Genomic DNA, 21,510 nt, shown 5'->3' on the forward strand with positions numbered 1-21,510 from the left:
CAAATGGTTAAAGCAAGACCAAAGTTGGTGCTTAGTGTGGTATAAAGTAGTCAGTCAGACCCTCTATAGAGGTTCACTGCCTCATTTACTCACCAAGTATAACAGAGAAATTAAGTAAAATAATACAAAAACTAGTGAAGAGGTTCCCTGCCCCCATGGAGCTAAAACATTCTGAATATGTTACCTACTGGTCAATCTTTATTTTTCTTTTTTAACCTCCCCCCAAAAAGGACATGCAATAAGGACTAACCCAATAAGTTCGAGAATTGGTGGAGGAAATGGGATCAAATTCCCAGTCCTGAACTACTGGTCTCTTCATCCTGTATGCCACTAGTTTATATGTCTTGTGCATAAAAACAACCTGAAACGCAAGGTCAAAATGACAATACAACCTGGAGCTATCCCAGCAGTTACTTCAGATCCCTCAACCTCAATTCTCCCTGGTGGCATTAAATCTAAGAGAACTCAGAAGATTCTATCTAGGAATTTTAGTTCTGGGATCATGTACCCTTGCTTTCACTGCAATACTCCAAGGGCATGGCCAAATTATTTTTATTTATTTTACCCTGAATATACTCTGACCGCCTGATGCAAAGAGCCGATTCATTGGAAAATACCCTGATGCTGGGAAAGACTGAAGGCAAAAGAGAAGAGGGCAGAAGGGGATGAAATGGTCAGACAGCATCACCAACTAAATGGACATGAATTTGAGCAAACTCCAGGAGATAGTGAAAGACAGGGAATCCTGGCATGCTGCAGTCCATGGGGTTGCTAAGAGTCAGACATGACTTAGCAACTGAATGAACAACAACAGTATGTTTTAGTTCGCTAAGTTCATTGTAAGAAAGCACCATAAATTTGGTGGCTTGAACAACAGAAATTTATTGTTTCAACAATTCCGGAGGCCAGAAGTCCAAAATTAAGATGTCAGCAGTGTTGATTCTTTCTGAGAACTGTGAGAGAAAGCCCCTCTCCTTGGCTTATAGATGGCTGTCTACTTCCCATGTCTATTCATATAGTCTTTCTACTATCAATGTCTACTTCTGGGTTCAAATCTCTCCTTTTTATAATGAAACCATTCATACTGGATTAGGGCCCACTTCACTTTAACTTGATTACCTCTATAAAGACTTTATCTTCAAATCAGGTCACATTCTGAGGTACTGGTACAAAAAATGTACTACAACATTTTTTGATACAGGGAGGGGGAGATACATGTCAACCCATCACATAATTGAGTTAAATCATTTTAAGTGCAAAATGATATTTAATCCGTCCAGTCATATATTACCTTTTGAGGATTTGGGAAATTTGACAACATGAAGAATGAATCATGGATTATTTTAAGAGAAAACATGTCAAACCTATATTGGAAAAAGTCCTCATGGAAATAAAGAAATCACACTGAATAACAGTATTCTCTTTTTCAAAGAGTTCTACTCAAAACAGAAGTAGAAAATGAAGAACTCATGAACTAAGAAAATAAGAATGTACAATATATAGTTGTGTTTTCTAAATTAATTTTTCAGAAAATGAAAAAGGTCTGTTTGCAAAGTTCTGTTTTATTTGTAACTAACATTTACAAATACATTAAAAGTAATTCAGAAATACTTTGTATTTTAGATGAATAGTAGGAAAAATACATATGAATAATCTGAAGTAACATGATTTGTAAATGATCATTTAAAATGCATCTTAAAATATTTTTCAAAGAGCAGGAATCATATTTTTCTGCCTTATTTAAAATAGTTGATAAGAATTCATAACGTATACTTTATTTAACACTAAATTTTTTCCCCAAGCAGCCATGACACAGTATATAGTGGTCTCTGTTCCTTTTACTTACAATGCCTCTGCCCAATTTTTGCCTCCTCCTTTTGACTGTGGAGGACCTTAGTTGAAGAGATGGAAGGACTCTGGGGAGGGCAGGGAGAGAGAAGTCACTGAGATTAGAGGTGGGGATCATGGAAGGTCTTTGGGTTTCAAGCTGGAGCTGGAGGGAGGGAGGGGGAAATACTGTGGGAAACCAAAGTCTTTTATGCAGGGAGGAGACAAAATAGTGAGGGGGTTGGGAGGGAGGGCAGGCTGAAGGAGGTGAGGTAGAGAAGGCCCTTTCTTGACAAGGGTATCTTTGAGCTAAGAGAGGAGGTTGTGGGGAAAGGAGTACTGGATTTGTGCTGGGGGGGGGGGGTCAAGAAAGATCTGGAGGAGTAAGTAGGAAAGACTTTGAGTGAGGAAAGTGAGGCCACAAGAGCACTGAGTAGAAGGAGAAAAAGAAGACTTCTGAGGAAAGAGAGTACCTGTGGGTGGTGAGGGAAGAAAAACCTGTGAGTGGGGAGATTAGGGGGTCTTTGGAGGGCCAAAACAAGCATCTGGGGGAGGAGGGTGAGTAAAGGTCTCAAGGAAGGTAAATAAGAAGAGAAGGAAATGATTTTGACTGAGGAGCTCTTTGTGAAGGTAGGTTAGAGTGAGAAGAACAATGAAGGCATTTTAAGAAAGAGATGAGAGAGTGAAGACCTTGAGTGAGGGGAGTAAAGGGCTTTATGGAATAAGGAAGAAAACTTTTTGAATGAGGGGAGAGAAGGCTTGTATTGTAAGCCAAGAAAAGTCATTATGGGGAGGTGAAGAATGAAAGGACCTTGACTTAAGGTTAATAACTTCTGGAGTGGTTATGAAGAGGGGAAAGCATTTGTGAGAGTAAGAGAGGAAACGGATTTGTGACTGAGGAGACAGCGGGAGGGTCTTTATGAGCATACATAAAGGAGAAAGTTCTCTGAGAAAGGTGAGGGAGTTTAGTACTATGTGGAGAGAGGGAAGGTCCTAGTTTGTGAAAGGACTGGAGGGAAAGAGGCCTTACAGGGGAAGAATGGAAGTCATTTGTGAAGTTAGAGCAGGCAGGGATGGCAACCATGAAAAAAAGGGAAGGGCTTCCCTGGTGGCTCAGTGGTAAAGAATCTGCCTGCAATGTAGGAGATCAGGGTTCGATCCCTGGGTTGGGAAGATCCCCTGGAGAAGGACATGGCAACCCACTCCGGTATTCCTGACTAGAGAATCCTATGGACAGAGGAGCCTGGTGGGCTACAGTGCATGAGGTTGCAGAGTCAGAAATGACTGAACTACTAACACATTCACTTCCACTTTTGTGAGAAAAAGTGAGCAAGGAAAGGTCTTTGAGAAGGGAGGTGATGTAGAAAGGAATTTGATAGGTAAGGGGGGTTAGTAAGTAAGCTTAGACCTCAAAAGTGCATGTAAACCAGGGCCCACCTCAGACACTTCCCGGCAGATCAATCTAAAGCCTGAACAGTGTAGACTGGGAAAGCATACACGCCGTGACCAGGGGCAAACCCAGTGTGGCTGAGACACTGCGAGCACTCCCCACACATGCCACTGACATTTGCTTGCAGTGTTCTTCCCTCCCCACAGCATGACTGAACAAGTGAGACTAAAAAAAGTGACCACCATCACCACCCCCTTGTGTCAGGGCGGAAATTAAGACACTGAAGAGGCCAGCAAACAGAAGAAGGTAAAATAAACAGAGGGAACTGCTTTGGAAGTGACAGGTGCAATAGAATAAAACCCTGCAGCTAGCATCCGACTACATAGGAAGGTGCCTACAGATCTTGAGAAGAGTAAGCTGGATCAAGGAACTATCTGAAAATGAACTGACCCCACACTGTCTGCAACAGCTCCAGAGAGAGTCTCAGATATATTTTTACTATTATCATTTTTTTTTAAATTTTTAAGTCCCCTATTACTCCTTTAATTTTCATTTTTATAGCCTACTATTACTTTGCAAAAAAAAAAAAAAGACCCTATTTTTAAAGCAAACTTCATGTATATATACTTTATAATTCTTATGACTTTGTTTTTTTCTTTAATATTGTATTTTTGAGAATCTATCCTCTATTCTACATTTTTAATCTTTGCTTTTTGGTATTTGTTATCAATTTTGTACCTTTAAGAACCCAATCTTCAGTACCAATTCTTAATTGGGAGTGAGATTACTGGCTGGATTGGTCTCTACTCCTTTGGACTCTCCTTTTTCTCCACCAGGTCGCCTCGATCTCCTCCCTCCCCCTTCTCTTCTCTACCGAACTCTATCTATTTGTGTGTTCTGGGCTGTGGAGAACAATTAGGGAACTGATTACTGGCTGGATCAGTCTCACTCCTTTTGATTCCCCCTTTTATCCTGCTGTCCACCTCTGTCTCCTTCTTCCCTCTTCTAGTCACTGTGTAACTCCATGATATTATCTGAGGGATCCAGACTGTGGAGAGCACAAAGGGAAGTGATTACTGGCTAGCTTGCTCTCTCCCCTTTTGATTCCCCCTCTTCTCCTCCTGGTCACCTCTATCTCCCTCCTTCCTCTTCTATTCTCCATGTAATCTGTGTACCTCTCCAGGTGTCCCTCACTGTGGAGAAACTCTTCATCATTAACCTAGATGTTTTATCATCGGTGCTGTATAAATGGAGGAGTCTTGAGGCTACTGTAAGAATAAGACTGAAAACCAGAGGCAGGAGGCTTAAGTCCAAATTCTGAGAACACCAGAGAACTCCTGACTCCAGGGAACATTAATCAATAGGAGCTCATCAAACACCTCCACACCTGCATTGAAACCAAGCACCACCCAAGGGCCAAGAAGTTCCAGAGAAAGACATACCATGCAAATTCTCCAGCATTGCAGGAACATAGCCCTGAGCTTCAATATACAGGCTGCCCAAAGTCACACCAAACACACTGACGTCTCAAAACTCATTACTGGTCATTTCAGTGCACTCCAGAGAGAAGAAATCCAGCTCTAGCCACCGGAACACCGACACAAACCTCCCTAACCAGGAAACCTTGACAAGCCACACCCCACCCACAGCAAAGAACCTCCACAATAAAGAGGAACCACAGACTGCCAGAATACAGAAAGGCCACCCCAAACGCAGCAATATAAACAAGATGAAAAGGCAGAGAAATACCCAGCAGATAAAGGAACAGGATAAATGTCCACCAAACCAAACAAAAGAAGAGATAGGGAATCTACCTGATAAAGATTCTGAATAATGATAGTGAAAATGATTCAAAATCTTGAAAGCAAATTGGAGTTACAGATAAATAGCCTGGAGACAAGGATCGAGAAGATGCAAGAAATGTTTAACAAGGACCAAGAAGAAATAAAAAAGTCAATATATAATGAATAATGCAATAAATGAGATCAAAAACACTCTAGAGAGAACCAAGAATAGAGTAACAGAATAAAGGTAATGGATAGGGAAAAAGAATTAAAAGAAATGAGGACAACCTCAGAGACCTCTGGACAATGTTACACGCCCCAACATTCAAATCATAGGAGTCCCAGAAGAAGAGGACAAAAAGAAAGGCCATGAGAAAATACTTGAGGAGATAATGGTTGAAAACTTCCCTAAAATGGGGAAGGAAATAGCCACCCAAGCCCAAGAAACCCAGAGTCCCAAACAGGATAAACCCAAGGCGAAACACCCAAGACACATATTAATCAAATTAACAAAGATCAAACACAAAGAACAAATATTAAAAGCAGCAAGGGAAAAACAACGAACAACACACAAGGGGATTCCCATAAGGATAACAGCTGATCTTTCAATAGAAACTCTTCAGGCCAGAAGAGAATGGCAAGACGTACTTAAAGTGATGAAAGAAAACAACCTACAGCCCAGATTACTGTACCCAGCAAGGATCTCATTCAAATGTGAAGGAGAAATCAAAGGCTTTACAGACAAGCAAAAGCTGAGAGAATTCAGCACCACCAACCAGCTCTCCAACAAATGCTAAAGGATCTTCTCTAGACAGGAAACACAGAAAGGGTGTATAAACTTGAACCCAAAACAATAAAGTAAATGGCAATGGGATGATACTTATCAATAATTACCTTAAATGTAAATGGGTAGAATGCCCCAACCAAAAGACAAAGATTGGCTGAATGGATACAAGAAAAAGACCCCTATATATGTTGTCTACAAGAGACCCACCTCGAAACAAGGGACACATACTGACTGAAAGTGAAGGGCTGGAAAAGCATAATCCATGCAAATAGAGACCAAAAGAAAGCAGGAACAGCAATACTCATATCAGATAAAACAGACTTTAAAACAAAGTCTGTGAAAAGAGACAAAGAAGAACACTACATAATGATCAAAGGATCAATCCAAGAAGATATAACAATCATAAATATATAAACACGCTACATAGGAGCACTGCAATATGTAACACAAATGCTAACAAGTATGAAAGGGCAAATTAGGTCCTTGGCTAAGAAGAGAATCTGCCTTGGGCCTGCCGGTATAATAAACTGCACTCCACTATCTGCATTGTCCTTCTGAGTGAGTCTGTTTCCCGGAAAGCGTGGCTATAACATTTGGTGCATTGGCCGGGAAACTCCTCACTTTGAGGAGACCGGTCTCATTTGAGGCCACCCCGAGGCTTTGTAGCTTGAATCTCCTAGAGGGGGGAAGGCGCCTCGCCCCTCTGGAATGATTCTGCTTTCCAACGCCCAGACCTTTCACGTCAGCAGGTAGTGGACGGCAGCAGGGAAACTGAGCGCTCAGTTAAAGTTGCAGGTATTGTCCCTTGATCCATCACATCAGAGCAAAGAAGGCATACCATGCTGACCCGGAGGACGCCAAGTGGACCACTCAGAAGGACCCCACTGACCCACAGGAAACCAAGATCATTCTGAGGAGGAAGAAGAAAACGAGGTCCCGGACGAGCCCTCTACAGGATGTAGCTGGGTAAACGACTCCTGCTGCTCGGCCTCACCAATGCAATTCTGAACCTGACCACTGCTCCTGCACAGGACAACGTCTTCATCTCGTGGGCCACAACTCTGCCAACTGTTGGGTATGTGGGGCTATGCCCCTGTCAGTAATGGACAGACTCCCCTGGTGGGTATCGCCACTCCGTTCCTCTCTCTCACCAACCATAACCTTTCTTTGCTCTCCTGGTGTAAGAAGAAGCCATCAATGGGCCAGGGACATAGGGTTACATTTAACATGAACACCAGCCTTATGGAGATAACAAAGGCTTATACCTCATATATGAAAATTAAAGAGGAAAAGGGCTCCCTTAACAAAAGGGAGACAGGCCTCCGGGTACCTTGAGCAATACTACCAGGTCTGGGATGAATATTTCTGGATGACTCCTGAGAAAGGACAGTTGATTACCCCTGCTACTATTTGCTGGGAACAAAAAGAACAGAAAGTTGGATTTGGAGACCACCCCCTAGACCCAAAAGAATTACAATATATTGGTTATTTGTCCCTTGAACAATGTAAACAAATCTTGGAAGTTACCTATCACCCCAATCAGTCTGTTCAGTGGCCTGGTTCCGACTGGAAATATAATCCTGGAATGCGCTGGGTAGCCCCCAATGGGACCCAGTGGCTCTGTGGGCTTAATTTATGGCCATGGTTACCAGTTGGCTGGGTGGGGCATTGCACATTAGGATTTGCTTTCGCCCATGGCACAATTAAGCCTAGCCTACACCAGCCTCCAGTAAACCTGCCTTATCTACATGCAAGATGGACACGATCTGTGTTCCAATGGTATGACTATCTTGCTGCCTTGTTTGTACCCTCTGTAGGGACAACAGATATCATGGTTAAGGTAGAGGCCTTAACTAATTTCACTAAACAGGCCCTCTTAGACAGTACAAAAGCCATTCAAGCTTTGAACGAGGAACAAATTCAGATGAGGAAGGCAGTAATTCAAAATAGGATGGCATTAGACATACTCACAGCAGCCCAAGGAGGGACGTGCACCGTAATTAAAGTTGAATGTTGCCTGTACATCCCTGACCTGTCTGGAAATGTATCTACTGCCTTGGAGGATATGCAAAATCAAGTGAAAGCCATGTCTAATGAAAATATTCCCTTTTGGACTTCAGTCCTCTCCTGGGTAAAGGGAGACTGGTGGAAAACCATTGTAACTGTTGTTATAGTAATCTTAATCATACTGCTTTGTGGGCCCTGCCTCCTACAATGCCTTGTAAATTTTGTGATGCAGAGGTTGATAGCATTCTCTCATGTGGGTGACAGGAGGGTTAAGGTACAATATATCTCAATGAATGATGCTTGTTACGGAAACTAAGAGCATCAAGAGGGGGGAATGAAGAAGGAATTCATAGGGCCTGGACTCCATCTCAGGCCTGTCTGTGCTGATCGTGCTCGGCCACCTCTCCAGTGGACTCTGAACTCTCTGCTTAGTGCCTGTGGGAACGACAATGGAAGGATAAGACCCCCTCCGGACAGGGGAACCTTGAAGATCACATCCAGGTTACTCATCACCTAAGAGAAAACAGACACTAATCACCCCTGCCTCCGGACACTATCTATCAGAATGTAAGCACAGGCTTATCGGTTATTAACTGGTTGGAATGTAACTGCGGGCTTATTGATTATTGACTGTTTGAACACATAACACGTGAATGATGGGGTTATTGTAGTTGTATTTACCCTTCCTTTGTTTATGTAAGTCTCAAGGGAATTGGGGTAGTGGGTTTGGACACGTACACATGGGGTAGGTGGTGGGTTTGAACAAGTACACATGGGGTATAAAAGATTTTCACAAATGCTGGACAGGGTCCTTGGCTAAGAGGAGACTCTGCCTTGGGCCCGCCGGTGTAATAAACTGCACTCCACTATCAAAAAAAAAAAAAAAAGAAAAAGAAAGGGCAAATTAACAATAACACAATAATAGTGGGAGAATTTAATACTCCACTCACACCTATGGATAGATCAACTAAACAGTAAATTAACAAGGAAACACAAACTTTAAATGATACAATAGACCCGTTAGACCTAACTGATATCTATAGGACATTTCAGGCCAAAACAAAAAATTTCACCTTTTTCTCAAGTGCACACAGAACCTTCTCCAGGATAGATCACATCCTGGGCCATAAGTCTAGCCATGGTAAATTCAAAAAAATTGAAATTCCAAGCATCTTTTCTGACCAAAATGCAGTAAGGTTAGATGTCAATTACAGAAGAAAAACTGTTAACAATTCCAACACATGGAGGCTGAACAACACGCTGCTGAACAACCAACAAATCACAGAAGAAATCAAAAAAGAAATCAAAATATGCAGAGAAATGAATGAAAATGAAAACACAAGAACCCAAAACCTATGGGACACTGTAAAAGCAGTGCTAAGGGGAAGGTTCATAGCAATACAAGCATACCTCAAAAAACAAGAAAAAAGCCAAATAAATAACCTACTCTACACCTAAACCAACTTGAAAAGGAAGAAATTATGAACGCCAGTGTTAGTAGAAGGAAAGAAATCTTTAAAATTAGGGCAGAAATAAATCAAAAGAAGCAAAAGAGACCATAGCAAAAATTAACAAAACCAAAAGCTGGTTCTTTGGGAAGGTAAATAAAAGTGACAAACCATTAGCAGACTCATCAAGAAACAAAGGGAGAAAAATCAAATCAACAAAGTTAGAGATGAAAATGGAGAGATGACAATGGACAACACAGAAATACAAAGGATTATAAGAGACTACCATCAGGAACTACGTGCAAATAAAATGGACAACCTGGAAGAAATGGACACATTCTTAGAAAAGTACAACATTCCAAAACTAAACCAGGAAGAAATGGAAAATTGGAACAGACCAATGACAAGCACGGATACTGCAATTGTAATCATAAACCTTCCAGCAAACCAAAGAGCAGGAACAGACGGCTTCACAACTGAATTCTATCAAAAATTTAGAGAAGAACTAACACCTATCCTACTGAAACTCTTCCAAAAAATTTCAGAGGAAGGTAAACTTCCAAACTCATTCTATGAGGCCACCATCACCCTAATACCAAAACCAGAAAAAGATGCCATGAAAAAGAAGAAAACTACCGGCCAATATCACTGATGAACATAGATGCAAAAATCCTTAACAAAATTCCAGCAAACAGAATCAATCAACATATTAAAAAGATCATACATCATGACCAAGCGGGCCTTATCCCAGGGATGCAAGGATTCTACAATACCCGCAAATCAATCAACATAATGCACCACATTACCAAATTGAAAGACAAAAACCTTATGATTATCTCAATAGATGCAGAGAAAGCCTTTGACAAAATTCAACATCCATTTATGATAAAAACCCTCCAGAAAGCAGGCATAGAAGGAACATACCTCAACATAATGAAAGCTATATATGACAAACCCTCAGCAAACATTATCCTCAATGGTGAAAAACTGAAAGCATTTCCCCCAAAGTCAGGAACAAGACAAGGGTGCCCATGCTCACCACTACTATTCAACATAGTTTTGGAAGTTTTGACCACAGAAATCAGAGCATAAAATGAAATAAAAGTAATTCAGATTGGAAAAGTAGTAGTAAAACTCTGTTTGCAGGCGACATGATCCTCTACATCAAAAACCCTAAAGACTCCACCAGAAAATTACCAGAGCTAATCAATGAATAGAGTAAAGTTGCAGGATATAAAATTAATACACAGAAATCCCATGCATTCCTACACAATAACAATGAGAAAACAGAGAAATTAAGGAAACAATTCCATTCACAATTGCAATGAAAAGAATAAAATACTTAGGTATATATCTACATAAAGAAACAAAAGACCTATATATAGAAAACTATAAAACAGTGATGAAAGAAATCAAAGAGGACACAAGTAGATGAAGAAATATACCATGTTCATGGATCGGAAGAATCAATATAGTGAAAATGAGTATACTACCCAAAGCAATCTATAGATTCAGTGCAATCCCTATCAAGCTACCAATGGTATTTTTCAGAGAACTAGAACAAATAATGTCACAATTTGTATGGAAATACAAAAAACTGTGAATACCCAAAGCAATCTTGAGAAAGAAGAATGGAACTGGAGGAATCAACCTGGCTGACTTCAGGCTCTACAAAGCCACAGCCATCAAGGCAGTATGGTACTGGCACAAAGACAGAAATATAGATCAATGGAACAGAATAGAAAGCCCAGAGATAAATCCTCGCACTGATAAACACCTTATCTTTGACAAAGGAGGCAAGAATATACAATGGAGGAAAGACAATCTCTTTATCAAATGGTGCTGGGAAAACTGCTCAATGACATGTAAAAAAAATGAAACTATACACTTTCTAACACCATACCCAAAAATAAACTCAAAATGGATTAAAGATCTAAACATAAGACTAGAAACTATAAAACTCCTAGAGGAAAATATAAGCAAAACACTCTCTGACATAAATCACAGCAGGATCCTATATGACTGACCTCCCAGAGTAATGCAAAGAAAAGCAAAACTAAACAAATGGGACCTAATTAAACTGAAAATCTTTTGCACACCGAGGGAAACTATAAGCAAGGTGAAAAGACAGCAGAATGGGAGAATGGGAGAAAATAATAGCAAACGAAGCAAATGACAAAGAATTAATCTCAAAAATATACAAGCGACTCCTGCCACTCAAATGCAGAAAAATAAAAGACCCAATCAAAAAATGGGCCAAAGAACTAAACAGACATTTCTCCAAAGAAGACATACAGATGGCTAACAAACACATGAAAAGATGCTCAACATCAATCATTAGATAAATGCAAATCGAAACCACAATGAGGTACCATTTCATGCCAGTCAGAATGGCTGCTATCCAAAAGTCTACGAGCAATAAATGCTGGAGAGGGTGTGGAGAAAAGGGAATCCTCTTATACTGTTGGTGGGAATGCAAACTAGTACAGCCACTATGGAGATCAGTGTGGAGATTCCTTAAAAAAAAAAAATGGAAATAGAACTGCCATATGACCCAGCAATCCTACTTCTGGCATATACACTGATGAAACCAGAATTGAAAGAGACACATGTACCCCAGTGTTCATCACAGCGCTGTTTCTAATAGCCAGGACATGGAAGCAACCTAGATGTTCATCAGCAGACGAATGGATAAGAAAGCTGTGGTACATATACATAATGGAATATTACTCAGCCATTAAAAAGAATACATTTGAATCAGTTCTAATGAGGTGAATGATACTGGAGCCTATTATACAGAGTGAAGTAAGCCAGAAAGAAAAACACCAATACAGCACACTAATGCATATATGTGGAATTTAGAAAAATGGTAACGATAACCCTGTATGCGAGACAGCAAAAGAGATACAGATGTATAGAACAGTCTTTCGGACTCTGTGGGAGAGGGCTAGGGTTCAATGCATGATACAGTGTGCTCAGGACTGGTGCACTGGGATGACCTAGAGGGATGGGATGGGGAGGGAGGTGGGACGGGGGTTGAGGATGCGAAACACATGTACAGCCGTGGCGGATTCATGTCAATGTATGGCAAAACCAATAAAATATTGTAAAGTAATTAGGCTCAAAAAAAAAATAAACAAAATAAAATGTTTAAAAAAAAGAGAGAGAGCGAGCAGGTATGGAGGTTAGCACTTTTAATGTGAGGTGAGGGAGCTTAGTAATGATAAATAGGAAAAAGAGTACGTCAGGCTTATGTTTCCACCCTGCTTATTTAACTTACATGCAGAGTACATCATGAGAAAAGCTGAGCTGGATGACGCACAAGCTGTAATCAAGATAGCCAGGAAAAATATCAATAACCTCAGATATGCAGATGACACCACCCTTATGGCAGAAAGTGAAGAAGAACTAATGTGCCTCTTGATGAAAGTGAAAGAGGAGAGTGAAAAAGTTGGCTTAAAGCTCAACATTCAGAAAACTAAGATCATGGCATCCAATTCCATCACTCCATGGCAAATAGATGGGAAAAAAAGTGGAAACTGTGTCAGACTTTATTTTTTTGGGCTCCAAAATCACTGCAGATAGTGATTGCAGTCATGAAATTAAAAGATGCTTACTCCTTGGAAGGAAAATTATGACCAACCTAGATAGCATATTAAATGCAGAGACATTACTTTGCCAACAAAGGCCCGTCTAGTCAAGCCTATGGTTTTTCCAGTAGCCATGTATGGATGTGAGAGCTGAACTATAAAGAAAGCTGAGCACCAAAGAATTGATGCTTTTGAACTGTGGTGTTGGAGAAGACTCTTGAGGGTCCCTTGGACTGCAAGGAGAACCAACCAGTCCATCCTAAAGGAGATCAGTCCTGGGTGTTCATTGGAAGGACTCATGTTGAAACTGAAACTCCAATAGTTTGGCCACCTGATGTGAAGAGCTGACTCATTTGAAAAGACCCTGATGCTGGGAAAGATTGAAGGCAGGAGGAGAAGGGGATGACAGAGGATGAGATGGTTAGATGGCATCACTGACTCAATGGACATGGGTTTGGGTTGACTCCGGGATTTGGTGATGGACAGAGAGGCCTGGCATGCTGCAGCTCATGGGATCACAAAGAGTCAGACACAGCTGAGCAACTGAACTGAGACTGAACTGATACTGATTATGTGATAGGAGATAATGAAAAGTTCTTAGGAGAAATGAGGGATGGAAGTCATTCATTAGGGAAAGAAGGCCATTTGTGCAAGTTGGTGAGGAAATTTAGTAGCTTGTGAAAGGAAGCTAGGGAAGAAGACCTTTCAGAGAAGACCTACTTTAAGTAAAGACACTGAAATACTCATCAAAACCTCCCTATAAAGAAAAGTCTAGGAGCAGATGGCTTCACTGGTGATTTCTATCGAATATTTAAAGAATACTGATCCTTCTCAAACTCTTCCAAAAGCAGAAGAGGGAACAGGTCTTTACTCATTCTATGATGCCAGTATTAACCTTATACCAAAGCCAGACAAAGATACCACAAGAAAAAACAAACTACAAACCAATATCACATATAAATATATATACGAAATACTGGCAAATCAAATGCAACCACATATTAAAAAGAGTATACAAAATGACCAAATGGAGTTTAATCCCAAGAATCCAAGGATGGTTCAACATAAGAATATCAATGGAACACACCACCTTAACAGAATGAAGGGAAAAAAAACAACTCACATGATCATCTCAATTGATACAGAGAAAATATTTGGCAAAATCCAACAACTTTTATGATCAAACCACTCACCAAACTATGAATAGAAGGGATTTTCCTCAATATGATAAAGAGCATTTATGGAAAAATCAACAGCTACCATCATAATTAATAGTGAAAAACCAAAAGCTTTCCCACTAAGATCAGGAGAAAGATGAGGATGCCCACTTCTACCACTGCTATTCAACACTGTATTGAAAGTTCTAGTCAGAGCAGATAGAATATAAAGTGAAACAAAAGGCATCCAAAATGTAAAGGAAAAACAACTATCTCTATTCACAGATAGAATAATTCTATAGGCAGAATATTTTTTAAAATTCACAGCAAAACTTACTAGAGCTCATACAATTCAGCCAAGCTGTAGGGTACAAGATCAACATGCAAAAATAAGTTGTGCTTCTATACACCAGCAATAAATAATCCAAAAAGTAAATTAAAACAACTCCATCTACAATAGCACCCAAAAGAATAAAATATCTAGGATAAATTTGACCAAGGAGGTTAAAGACTTGTATAATTAATACTATAAACATTGCTGAAATAAATTAAAGAAGATATCCATTAATGGGAAGTCATGCCATGTTCATAGCTTGAAAGACTTAATATTGTTATGACAGCAATACTGCCCACTGTGATCTACAGATTCAATACAATCTCTATCAAAACTTGTGACCTTTTTGCATAAGTAGAAAAGCTAGTCCTCAAATTTATATGGAATTATAAGAGGCCTTGAATACTCAAAGCAATATGAGAAGGAACAAAAGTGAAGGAATCAGATGTCCAAATTTCTCAACTTGCAACAAACCTACAGCAATCAGAGTATGGTACTGGCATAGCAACCGACACATAGACCAACAGAACAGAACTTAAGAGTCCATCAGTAAACCCATAGGTCTATGGTCAACTGATTTTCTTTTTTTTTAAATTATTTTTATTAGTTGGAGGCTAATTACTTCACAACATTGCAGTGGGTTTTGTCATACATTGACATGAAGGGTGCCAAGACTTTTCAAAGGGGAATGAATAGTCTCTTCAACAAATGACACTGAAATTACTGGATATTCACATGCAAAAGAATGTTAGACCGCTAACATATACCACAAACAAAAATTAATACAAACCAGGTCAACAACCTAAATATAAGGACTAAAACCACAAAACTATTAAAACAAATGAATGGATAAAGAAGCGGTGATATATACATACAATGGAGTATTACTCAACCACAAAAAGGAACATGTTTTGAGTCAATTCTGATGAGGTAGATGAACCTAGTGCCTACCATACAGAGTGAAGTTAGAAAGAGAAAAATAAATATCATACACTAACGCATATATCTAGAATCTAGAGAGATGGTACTGATGAATCTATTTGTAGGGCAACAATGGAGACTCAGACATAGAGAAGAGGCTTATTGATATGGGGGCGGAAGCAGGAGGAGAGGGTGGGACAAATGGAGAGAGTACGATGGAAACATACACATATTACATTTTACCATATGTAAAATATATAGCCAATGGGAATATGCTGTATGACTCAGGGAACTCAACCTAGAGGGGTGGGATGGGGTGGGAGGAGGGAGGGAGGATTGAGAGAGAGGGGACATAGGTATACCTATGGCTAATTCATGTTGATATATGGCAGAAACCAACATAATACTGTAAGGAAAGTATCCTTCAATTAAAAATGCATAATTTTTTAAAAAAGAAAGTGAAAAGAAAACCTACAGAATGAGAGAAAATATTTTAAAATCACATATTCTGAATATATGAAGAACTCTTACAACTCAATAACAAAACTACAAACAATCCACTTTTAAATGGTCAAATGATTTGAATAGATATTTCTGCAAAGAGTATACACAAATATACAAAAGCACATGAAAAGCTACTCAATATCACTAGTCATTAGGGAAATACTAATGAAAACCACAATAAGATACCACTTCACTTGCACTAGGATGGCACTCATAAATAATGGAGATGGTAAAAAATCCTGGTTAAATGAGGACCCTCATACACTGTCATGGGCTTCCCAGGGAGTGCTGTGCTGTGCTATGTACTAAGTTGCTTCAGTCGTGTCTGATTCTTTGCAATCCTATGGGCTATTGCCTGTCAGGCTCCTGTCCATGGGATTGTCCAGGAAAGAATACTGGAGTGGGTTGCCATTTCCTTCTCCAGGGAATCTACCCCACCTAGGGATTGAACCAGTGTCTCTTAAGTCTCCTGCACTAGTAGGTGGGTTCTTTACCATTAGTGCCACCTGGGAACTTGCCTGCCAATGCAGGAGATCTAAGAGACACGGGTTCCATCACTGGTCGGGAAGATGCCCTGGAGAAGGGCATGGCAACCCACTCCAGTAATCTTGCCTGGAGAATCCCAGGGACAAACGAACCCGGTGGGCTCCAGTCCATAGGGTCGCAAAGAGTCAGACATTATTGAAGCGACTTAGAACACAGCACACATACACTTTCAGTGGCAATATAAATGGCTCAACCACTTTGGAAAAAATTTGGGACTTCCTCAAACAGTTCAACATGGAATTCCCATTTGACCTAGCAATTCCACTCCTAGGTACATGCCCAAGAGAACTGAAAACATATACAAAAACCTGTACAAGAATATTCATAACAATGGGGTTTCCCTGGTAGCTCAGCTGTAAAGAACCCTCTTGCAATGCAGGAAACCCCGGTTCAATTCCATGGTTGGCAAGATACCCTGGAGAAGGGAAGGGCACTCCACTCCAGTATTCTTGGGCTTCCCTGGTGGTTCAGATGGTAAAGAATCCACCTGCAATGTGGGAGACCTGGGTTTGATCCCTGAATTGGGAAGATCCCCTGAAGAAGAGCATGGCAACCCACTCCAGTATTCCTGCCTGGAAAACCCCCTTGCACAGAGGAGCCTGGTGGACTATAGTCCATGGGGTCATAGAGCTGGGCATGACTGAGTGACTAAGCACATTCCTAACAGTATTATTCAAAATAGCCAGCAACTGGAAAAAGAAAAACCCTGGGAAAAAAACCAAAAGCCCAGCAATTTGATAAACGGACAAACAAAACCAAGTATATTCATACCATAGAACAGTATTCAGCCATAAAAAAGGGATGAAGCACTGATACATATGCTACAATGTTCCAAAATGTCGAAACAATTACACCAAATAGAACAAGCCATATACAAAGAAGGACAAATATTACAAATTCCCATTGATAGTAAAAGTCCAGAACAAATCCATAGGGACAGGACCTGGAAAATGAGTAACTGCAGTCTTAGTGGGTATAGGTTTGAATTCGGGGTGAGGAAAATATTTTGAAACTAGAGAGAGGCGGTGGCTGCTCAATGTTTCAATATCTAAATGCCACCACGCTGTTCACGACCAGTTTATGTTCCGAGAATTTCACCTCCATTTTGTTTTATAAAATGGCGGGAGGTGAGGGGGGGGGGTAGGGCTTTGTTCAGGCAAGTGGGGAGGGAAGGGCTTTCTGAGCTGAAGGAAAGGACGGAAGGTGCCTCTGAAGCGAGAGTAGGGAAGTCATTTGTCTATCAATAAGAGGGCCGACTCTGAGGGAGGCATGGATGGACTTCGCACTGCCGCGTGCAGAGGTCGCCCCCTTCGGCATCTGCCCCTCACCCTCACCCTCCACTTCCCCTGAGGGACCCCTGCCCAATGTCCTCCAGGCAGGCACTCACCAGAATTCATGTAGAAACACAGCAGCAGGAGAAGCCAGAAACCTAGCAGGAACAGTCCGAAGCGCTGGCTGACCCACAACTTTACTGTATATCGGAGTATCTCACCCCAGACGCCACGCACAGATGCCTGCCCGCTTGACTGTGACGCGGACGCCATGCTACCCCCAGGGTGCGACCCCGTCGCTGGGTTCGCACTTCTCTCCCCTTCCAAATTGACCATCTTGGAGCGCGCCCGCCGCAAGGCTCGGATCTTTGCCCGGGTCCTCGGTCGGGCCCTCCCCCGACTCGACCTCCCGTCAGTAGGCATAACTCCGGATGCCCGTCAGGCTGAGGTGCTCCCTCTCTGATGGCCGCCTAAGACCCAGAAGACCTCGGGGCAGTGACGCTTACGTGACGCGCCCCCCCTCCCCCCCACGGCACGTGCGGCCCTCGTGCCGTACCTAGGCCACGCCCATTCGTAACGGCGTGACGTGTTTGGTTGTTTGTGCCCATGCGCCTCACGCAAGGCCCAGCCCTTCTAAAGCGTGGTAAACATTGTCTAATGAATGGGTGGGCCCCAGCGGCCTGTGTCAGCAGCCAAGTGGCGTCAAGCACCAACAGAAAAGCCTCACTGGAATTTGTACATCAGCCTTGGCTCTTAATTCCGCTTCAAAGTCAGTCCTCTGACACCTCTGTGGTCACCACAGTTAGTCACTGCAGCACCGCCAGATAAATGTGGCTTTTTAAATGTAAATTTTCATTAATTAAAATTAAATGGAATTAAGAAATTGCTTCCTCAGTCCCTGTAGCCCTGTACCAAGCATTTGGTAGCCACACATGGCTCTGGTGACCGTATCAGACAGGGGAAAAAAACAAGCATCTCCATCATTGCAGAAAATCGTTATGGGCAGCGCTGGATGGGAAAAGTGACCATCAGGACTATGATAGATATTCAAGTGCTTGCTACCCTGCAGTAGGAGCTTTTAAGTGGAACAACATGGTATTTCCCTTTAGAGCCCTTAAGGTTGTTATGAATAAATGAAACAGTGGGACAGTATGATAATACAAAGTGTGTGCTGCTGCTGCTGCTAAATCACTTCAGTCGTGTCCGACTCTGTGCGACCCCATAAATGGCAGCCCACCAGGCTCCTCCATCCATTGGATGTTCCAGGCAAGAGTACTGGAGTGGGTTGCCATTGCCTTCTCCGCAAAGTGTGTGAGGAACACAAAAAAAGAGACTCAGAACCCTTCGGTTTGATTCCCATCATTTGTCACTAATGAATTAGGTGGTCCTAAGTGCCTGCCTTCACCTGTGCCTCAGTGCTGCATGTGTAAAATGAGAGAGTTAACATTGTCTGAAAGTCCCCTCCTGATTCTAAAATCTGACTCTTGGGCAAAATCCCATTAACTGGCTTGGTTTGGGCACATCTGGAAAAGCATCTTGTAGGTGATGCTGGAGCACCTGTTCAACTATCTTGGACTAGTTTTCAAGTGATGTGAAAACCACTCCCTTCAAATGCATTTTCATCTTTTTTCTTACTAAATTTTACTCTGACTTTCCAAATGGTTTTCTACTAATTGTATTCTATTGTCCTTGTTATTTTTTCCAATGCTAATAAGCATTCTATAGTGGGGAGGAGGAAGGAATTTTTCCTACATAAATAATTCTTGAAATGTAGCATACTCCACCTCACCCCCACATCTAGGAGCAATTCATAATGCTCTGTAGTTTATCAAAGGAGCTGACAGAAAAAGGCGCTGCTTTCCTTCCCTTTTATCTTTTTTTAATATTGCTCTTTTTTTTTTGTCCTCAACTTTTCCAAAACTAATTTGACCAGAGGACAACTGTATTAACAGCTTTTGAAATTACTGTCTTCAACTGTGAGTTGAAGTGTCTGAGAAAAGTGTCTGAGATTTTACTGTACTTCTGAGTAACAAGGCAGACTGCCATAGTCTCATAAATGCTGGCAGAAGATGCAAGACTGCTGGGTTAAGGACAAAGGACAAAACCTCCCCAAGACATGCAGACACTCGAGAGACTCATGAACAATTGTCTTCCAACAGCAACCTCGTTTGTGTCATAGAATCCGTGGAAAATGAGCCTGTGACCAGGTGCACACAGCCACCCTGGTCTCTCATGGACTAAGCTAGAGCACACGATTAGGAACTCAGCTCTCTGCCACTTCACAGGTTGTGCTCTCTGAGTTTTAGTTTTCCTTTTGCAAATGATGAGCTGTGGACATCCTGGTTGTGAAGAGTCTTTCAGCTCTGGCTCGCTGTGACTTGTACTTGATTGCAGCATTTGATGTTGCTGTCAACAGGCAAGGCATGGCAGTTCTGTACCAGTGCAATACTCGTGAGCAATTCACATTATGCTGCTAGAAATCTGCGTTATTAACAAAAACTCAGGAGGATGAAATCTCTAAGGTTGAGCCTAGGCACTTCCTGTTTTACAAAACACTAATTCAAGATTGGGCGGGGGGCACTAAAAGCCATGTGAAGTATCCACCTTATAGACTATCAGATGGAGATTTAAATCCTGCACTGGGTTTCCTCTTTCATCCTGTATTTTTAAGGGAACTAAATTTGATAGTTTTTCTTCCTGTGTTCTAAAATCACTGTGGATGGTGACTGCAACCATGAAATCAGAACACAATTGCTTCTTGGCGGGAAAGCTATGACAAACCTACGCAGTGTGTTGATAAGCAGAGACGTCACTCTGCCAACAAAGGTCCCTATAGTCAAGGTTATGGTCTTCCCAGTGGTCACACACAGTTGTGAGAGCTGGGCCATAAAGAAAGCAGAATCCCAAAGAATTGATGCCTTCAAACTGTGGTACTGGAGAAGACTCCTGAGAGTCCCTTGGACAGCAAGGAGATCAAACCAGTCAATCTTAAAGGAAATCAACCCTGAATTTTCATTGGAAGGACTGATGCTGAAACTGAAGCTCCAGTATTTTGGTCACCTGATTCAAACAGCTGACTCACTGGAAAAGACCCTGATGCTGGGAAAGACTGAGAGCAGAAGAAGAGGGCATCAGAGGATGAGATGCCTGGATGGCATCACTGATGGAATGGACGTGAACTTGGGCAAACTTCGGGAGATGATGAGGGACAGGGAGGCCTGGCATGCTGCAGTCCATGGGGTTGCAAAGAGTCGGAGATGACTGGGTGACTTAACAGGAACAAAATTTGATAGTAGTCAACCCAGTTGTAATTAGGGAGAAAAATCTGTTGCATGGGCATGAATACAAGAAGTGCTTCATGAGATGATACATCCACTGCTCAGAATGTAACTATCATTCTTGTGGAAAATTGAGAATTGACACTTTTAAAAATATCACTATAGACAAGCAATCAGGGGAATGCAAATTAATCAACAATGAGATAATTTATGCTAATCAGATTGGCAAAAATTAATAAATATTCACAAGAATGTACAGAAATGTGAACTCAATCATTTTGGTGAAGGTGCAAAAGTGTACAACCACCTAAGACAGTAATTTGACAGCACTTTGAAAGGTTAAATATTCACATTGTCTGTGACACAAAAGTTCCACTTTTAGGTATCTCTGCTGTCACCCATGACATGTACAATGACATTCACTGTTATGATGAAAACAAAGTAAAGGATCACTGAGATTGCCTTGTGATGCAGGGAAGTGGAAACAAATTGTTTCTGCAATGTATTAATAGGTAGTACTTAATGATGATCAGGATCAATCACCTTAGCTGACACAGTAATTCTTTTTTTTATTTATTTTTTGGGGGATGGATCTACCTAGTGGCATGAGGTGGCAGTTTCAGCTTCTAATTCCGTGGAACCATTGTGTTCCGTGAAAGAGATATT

General features: G+C 41.3%; 1 protein-coding gene across 1 annotated transcript in view; it reads right to left on the reverse strand.

The window, feature by feature from the left end:
* The window catches only part of FMR1NB (FMR1 neighbor), a 55,199-nt gene extending 37,210 nt beyond the window's left edge, over positions 1 to 17,989 (reverse strand). Inside the window, exon 1 of the mRNA XM_065916854.1 lies at positions 17,683 to 17,989. Coding sequence (XP_065772926.1) covers positions 17,683 to 17,989 — 307 coding nt within the window. The remainder of the gene's footprint in view (positions 1 to 17,682) is intronic.
* Positions 17,990 to 21,510: the final 3,521 nt, after the last annotated feature.

Source organism: Muntiacus reevesi, chromosome X (assembly GCF_963930625.1).
Source record: "Muntiacus reevesi chromosome X, mMunRee1.1, whole genome shotgun sequence".
NCBI classification, from domain to species: Eukaryota; Metazoa; Chordata; class Mammalia; order Artiodactyla; family Cervidae; genus Muntiacus; species Muntiacus reevesi.